The 6302-nt window shown below is 46.5% G+C and overlaps 1 protein-coding gene across 3 annotated transcripts in view; it reads left to right on the top strand.

Annotated features, from left to right (window-relative positions):
* Positions 1-6272, top strand: part of Amer1 (APC membrane recruitment protein 1) — a 25245-nt gene extending 18973 nt beyond the window's left edge. For 2 of the 3 annotated variants that reach the window (XM_010632210.2, XM_010632211.3), the window contains exon 2: positions 2547-6272. In XM_010632210.2, the coding sequence (XP_010630512.1) occupies positions 2634-6005 (3372 nt within the window). In that variant the 5' untranslated portion in view covers positions 2547-2633 and the 3' untranslated portion in view covers positions 6006-6272. Of the gene's footprint in view, positions 1-2116; positions 2154-2546 lie in introns of those variants that run through there. The other variant, XM_010632212.3, reaches the window with a different exon arrangement.
* Positions 6273-6302: the final 30 nt, after the last annotated feature.

The raw sequence follows: 6302 nt of genomic DNA, 5'->3' as shown, positions 1-6302 counted from the left end.
TATATAATATATACACTTGTATGTATATATGTATACATATATATATATACACGATATATACAAGTATATATCCATATATATCCATGTTTATAGTGACACAGTTTTCAATAGCTAAATCTTGGAAACAATCCAAATGCCTGTCAACCAATGAATGGATAAAAAAGATGTTTATTTGTTTTTTTTAATAGAATGGAGAATTAAACCATAAAGAATACGCTTGAGACATTCATAGCTAAATGAGCCCAACTTGAGACTATAGTCCTAAGTGAAATAAATTGGACATGTATAAATATTGCATTGTCTCTGCTGTGAGAAACTAAAAGTGCAGATAAGGACCAAAATACATAATAGATAATGTGAAATAGGAAGAAATTATTCAAGAGTGAAGGAGAACTAGGAAGAGGAAAGGAAGGAAGGGAAAAATGAGAAAAGGAAAAATGGAAACAAAGCTTTTGTAAATAAGGGAAGAGTAGTTGAAAAGAAGGGAGGGAAATGGGAATAAAAAGAGGAATCAAGATATATACAGGTACAAATTTCCTATAGTGAATGTGATCATTATGTATATGCAAATTGTACCAATAAAATTTATTTTTTAAACTGCTCTTAGCAGATATTTTCATATACATCCACACTTCAAAAAGAAAATCCTTTTACACCTGGCTCTCCCTGATTCAGTCAAGGAAACCAATACTCTTCATTTCCACGTAGCAAATGGATATGCCACATGAAAAGCCTTTTTTTATATGGTCTCCTGCTTTCTATGAAACTGGATTTTAACTTAGAAGGGTAAAATAGTAACAGTAATGCTAATTTTTTTTTATTTGCACTTACTTTACAAAGTGCTTTTCAGTGTCACATGTGACATTTATTCCTCATTCATCTAATCACCCCTGCAGTTGGACTGGGGAGGTAGAAATAAATAGAGGAACTATTGTGATCTCAGAATAGCGCAGAAGCTCAGTGGGCTACCTTGGCCTTTTCGGAGTCCCCTGGCAGACAGGCGGCTGGCATGACTTGGACTCCCTATTATCCATGGCTCCTACAAAACTGCAGCTGCCTGTGGCAGGAAAAGGGCCAATGTAGGGAGTAGTGGTGGCCTGGCCTCTATCCTTACAGAGCAAAAGAAGGGGGAGAGAAGGGCTTGCCTTCTAGGTAGGGTATCAATGTTCTAGAAATGAACAGTTTTATCTGGGGTTGTGCTAACAAGGTACTGTATAAGGAATTATACCCCACTACTCAACTTAAGAAACAATGGGCCATTCTTTAAGGTCTTCATGTTGTGCCTTTAGCCACTTGTGTAAAGGATTCTCTCCCTATTAGAGTAAGAGCTCCTTAAAAGCAAGAGCTGGGTCTCCCTTCTTTGTCTGCTCTGTAGTACTGAGCTCAGTAAGTGACAGGCATTGAGCTGAGTGCTACAGAGCAGATCAAGAAGGGAGGGGTCCAGGATTTAGCTCTGGTTCTGCTGCCTGCCTCACAAGTGCAAGGTCCTGAGTTTGATCCCTGGTACCAAAACAAAAACAAAAACAGAAATAAGGGAGACCGCCAACCCTTTTAAAGGGAGATTCTAGTGTAATAGGAAGAAAGTCTTATATATAATAGTCTAAAGGTTACTGAGTTTTTGCAAGATGATGACTAATCTAATTGTGGACTGGCTATAGTCACTGTAAGACACCAGATTTGGAGGGGTTAGGGAGACCATCGTGGGGGTGTGGAAGAACAGGGTGGTGTGTTGGGATGGGTGATTTTTAACTTTTTGTTTCATCTCTGTTGGCACTTGGGATTTTTGACAATTGGAACTCTAGACCAAATGGGTGTGGCTTCTCATGTTTATTTGTTTAAATAGCTATGGAGAGTCTGTCTCTGACCAGAAACATGAAGAGTCATGCCTTTGAGGAGTTCCTTTCCTAGAAAGGGCGAGATAGATAGGGGCCAAAATAATGAGGGGAAAAGAAAAAAAGTCTGCCTCAGTTCTAAAGTGGAATGAATGGAGAGTAGTTCCCACTTGCCAAAGGCAGAATTGAAATCTCTCCTGACAAGGATAGTCAATAGAGAATCTCACCTAGTCCAAACCCTCGAATAATCCCTTTGAATTGGAGCTGTTGGTAGACCTCTTGGATGGAGGATACTGAAGACCAGAGAATGTCTTTCCTGAGGTAATTATATTTTCATAGCAAGTTCTGCATTGTAGCCCTGGTCTACAAGTCTGTGAGACCCCTTCTCTGGGATTCTGTAATCTCTCTTTGCAACCAGTAGCAACTCTGGGCCTTTTGTACATCTGCAGTTGCTTCTGCCCAGTGCTTCCCTGAGCTTAAAAGTGGCCTGAAGGAAATGGGTTGGTAAGGATCAGCTAGTGACGTGTTTCACTGACTTGTGCCCCCGAAGGGGCTGGCTCAGTGAGCCAAGCATATGGAGTGGGTTGTTTTTCTCTACATTTCTCTTTCTTTAAGGTTCCACTTATGCTTCACACCACATATACCTGTGAAAACAAACCCTACCCAGGTGCTTGCTCACCAGTATCTATCTATTTTTGTTTCTCTCATCTTCAGACTACACTTCCTGACTGATGATGTTACACCACCTGGAAGCCTGAGGCTGCACTACTACCTGAATATTCCTGAGTTTTCCCCATCACCATGGAGACTCAAAAGAATGATGCTGCTCAGACCAAGGGAGTGGCAACTTCTGAGGATAACCAGGACCAGGAGGCAGAGAAAGGAGCTGAGAACAAGACAGATATGGTAACAGAAGGGCTAGTGTCAGAGCGACATTCATCTGGCCCAGGTAGACTGAAGAAAACTGCTATGAAACTCTTTGGCGGCAAAAAGGGAATCTGTACTCTGCCTAGTTTCTTTGGAGGGGGGCGAAGTAAAGGTTCTGGAAAAAGCAGCTCCAAGAAGGGTTTGAGGAAAAGCAAAACACATGATGGCCTGAGTGAAGCAGCCCATGGCCGTAAAGATGTTGTCAGTGAAGGAACTGGCTTCTCCCTACATTTTCCTGAATCACCCTGCCGATTTCCCAGCTCCCAGAGTGTCTATGGAACTTTGGAGACAGGCTACAGGCATAAAACATCTGTGGCTGGAGCTGACACGCTGCCCCCTTTACCAAAGCCAAAGAAGGGCTTAAAAGGTTTTTTTAACAGTATCCGCCGTAACCGAAAGAGCAGGGCTGCTGGAGCTGAGCAAAGTGAGCCAAATGCCAAGGCACCTGAGGGAGCCAGATCTGGGTCTCATGAGCACGTGAGCTTAGTCCCTGTGCCCTGCTCTGAAGAGAGCTGCCAAGCCACTACAAAGGAAAATGCCAAACCCCAAGATGTTCTGGGGCCAAAAATTTCTCCAGCGCCAGAACCTTCTCCACCAGCTACTGAAAAGATAGCCTGTAAAAATTTAGAAAATTCCATAGGTATCTCTGCCTCATCACTTGTGCTACCCAAGCTTGTCCCTGAATCCAGTATGCTAGAGGAGTCTCATAGGCAAACAGGGGAAAAGATAGTAGCAGGAGAGCTGAATCCACCCAAAGGCCCTGTGGGGGATCAGTTGAGCCTCCTGTTTGGGGATGTCACATCCCTGAAAAGCTTTGACTCATTAACAGGTTGTGGTGATATTATAGCAGAACAGGACATGGACAGTATGACAGACAGCATGGCTTCTGGGGGTCAGAGAGCCAACAGAGATGGGACCAAGCGAAGTTCCTGCCTTGTGACCTACCAAGGAGGTGGAGAAGAGATGGCCTTGCCAGATGATGATGAAGAAGAAGAAGAGGAAGATGAGGAGGTAGAATTGGAGGAGGAAGAGGAAGTCAAGGAAGAAGATGAGTTAGATTATCTGTGGGTAAATGCCCAGATGTACCCAAGGCCCAATCTTAACCTGGACTACCATTCCACCACATCCCCAGCCCATCACAGCTACATGCTCCTTGAACCAGTTCAGTCCTACCCTGGTCTAGCCCCTGGGGAACTTTTGACTCCTCAGAGTGACCAGCAAGAGTCTGCCCCCAATAGTGATGAAGGTTATTATGACTCTACTACACCTGGATTTGAGGATGATTCAGGTGAGGCCCTGGGGCTTGTCCATAGGGATTGCTTACCCAGAGACAGCTATAGTGGAGATGCCCTATATGAGTTTTATGAGCCAGATGACAGTCTTGAGAACTCTCCACCTAAGGATGACTGCCTTTATGATCTCCATGGTCACAGCTCTGAGATATTTGACCCCTTCTTGAACTATGAGTCCTTTTCTTCCTCTCGGCCACCTGGGGCAATGGAGACAGAGGAAGAACGGCTAGTGACCATCCAGAAACAGTTGTTGTACTGGGAACTTCGTCGGGAGCAGCTTGAGGCCTGGGAGACATGTGTTCAAGAGGCTCATGCCAGGAAACCCCACACTAGAAAGACCTATACCCAAGAGGCTCATGCCATGGAGGCATGTGCCCGAGAGGCTCAGACATGGGAAACTCATGCCAGAGAGGCGCGAACCCGAGAAGCCCAGGCCTCAGAGGGTCGTGATCTAGAGGCTGAAGTCCTAGAGGCCCAGGCCCGGCAAGAGAAGCCTATTTTGGAGTATGAGTTGAGGCCCTTAGGCCCATCAGTGATGGGCCTGATGGCAGGAGCATCAGGAGCCTCTCAGACTTCCCACCAAGGAACCACCTCAGCTTTCCCTGCCACTGCGAGCAGTGAGCCAGACTGGAGGGACTTCCGTCCTCTGGAGAAGCGTTTTGAGGGCACCTGCTCCAAGAAAGATCAAAGTACCTGTCTGATGCAGCTTTTCCAGAGTAGTGCCATGTTTGAGCCAGACGTGCAAGAAGCCAATTTTGGAGGCTCTCCCAGGAAGGCCTACCCAACTTATTCGCCCCCTGAGGAACTAGAAGAGGAGGAGGATGAGAAGGAAGGGAATGTCACTGTGAGTTTCTCACAGGCCCTAGTGGAGTTTACTAGCAATGGAAACCTTTTTTCTAGCATGTCTTGCAGCTCTGACTCTGACTCCTCCTTCACTCAAAACCTCCCTGAGCTGCCCCCCATGGTGACCTTTGACATAGCTGATGTGGAGCGGGATGGGGAAGGGAAATGTGAAGAGAATCCTGAGTTTCATAATAATGAAGACCTTGCAGCCTCCTTGGAAGCTTTTGAGCTGGGCTATTACCACAAACATGCCTTCAATAACTATCACAGTCCATTCTACCAAGGCCTGTCCTGGGGTGTAAGCAGCCTCCCTCGATACTTAGGGCTACCTGGCATGCACCCACGACCTCCACCTGCCACCATAGCTCTCAACAGGAGAAGCCGCTCTCTTGACACTACAGAGACCCTGGAGCTGGAGCTCTCCACTTCTCAGTTGGCCCGGGCTTATCTGGATTCTGATGAGCTTCAGGCCCAGCAGGAAAATTCAGATGAAGAAGATGAAGAGGAGAGAGAATGGGGCCGAGTCAGTCCCCTGTCACTCTATACTGAACCCCCAGGGACTTACGACTGGTTAACCTGGGCTCCCCGTCCTCTCCCAGTGAGACCAGAGCCTGCCTGGGTAAACACCAGCCAGTTGGATGGGCCTTCCAGCCAGTCTCTCTATGGGCAGGGATCCTGTTGTGTACCTCCTGTAGCCATGTCATTATCAGTGCCAAGGCCAGAGCCAATAGCATCTGGGGAATCCAGGCCTCAGTTAGCTCGGCCTGTACACCTACCACTGCCCATGGTCCCTTGCTATAACCTCCAGCCACAGGCCTCTCAGAGTATAAGAGCCAGGCTTCAAGATGTGTTAGTGCCAGTTGATGAGCCCAGTTGCTCCTCCAGTACTGGAGGATTCAGCTCTGGAACTGTGCACCAGGCTAAACCTGTGGGCATCACTCATGGTGTCCCTCAACTGCCTATTGTCCAGCCCCAGTCCCCCCAGCCTCAGCCCAGTCACTACAGGGCTTCCAAAGGCTTCCACCTTGAATTGCCAAAGGAGAAGACTGAGCATGGTGCCTCTCTTCCCACCAGCTTCTCCACTGCCATTAATGGAAACTTAGTCAAGTAGTCATCATCAGTTCTGGAGTAGAGGCGTGGGTCCTGAGCATGTGAATGGGGATCATGCGTTGGACAGAAGGGTGGGGTGGGGATTAACCTGAAAATCGTTTTGTCAAGGAAAACTGGGTTTTCACCTTTTTTTTTCCCTTTCCCACTTCTGCTATTTATGGTTACATTCAGCTCAAGTACATCTGCCCAGAAAGGCTACTGCTGCTGTGCTTGTTTTTGTTTTCAGGGTTTCTTTTTGTAACCATTGCAGGGTTTGGGATGCTCTAATTTTGTGCCTATTCAAGTTGCCAAGTTAGTG

The sequence above is a fragment of the Fukomys damarensis genome, unplaced genomic scaffold (genome assembly GCF_012274545.1).
Source record: "Fukomys damarensis isolate Sample0158 unplaced genomic scaffold, DMR_v1.0_HiC HiC_scaffold_39, whole genome shotgun sequence".
In the NCBI taxonomy this organism is placed as follows: Eukaryota; Metazoa; Chordata; class Mammalia; order Rodentia; family Bathyergidae; genus Fukomys; species Fukomys damarensis.
This window is presented reverse-complemented; position numbering and strand designations above follow the sequence as displayed.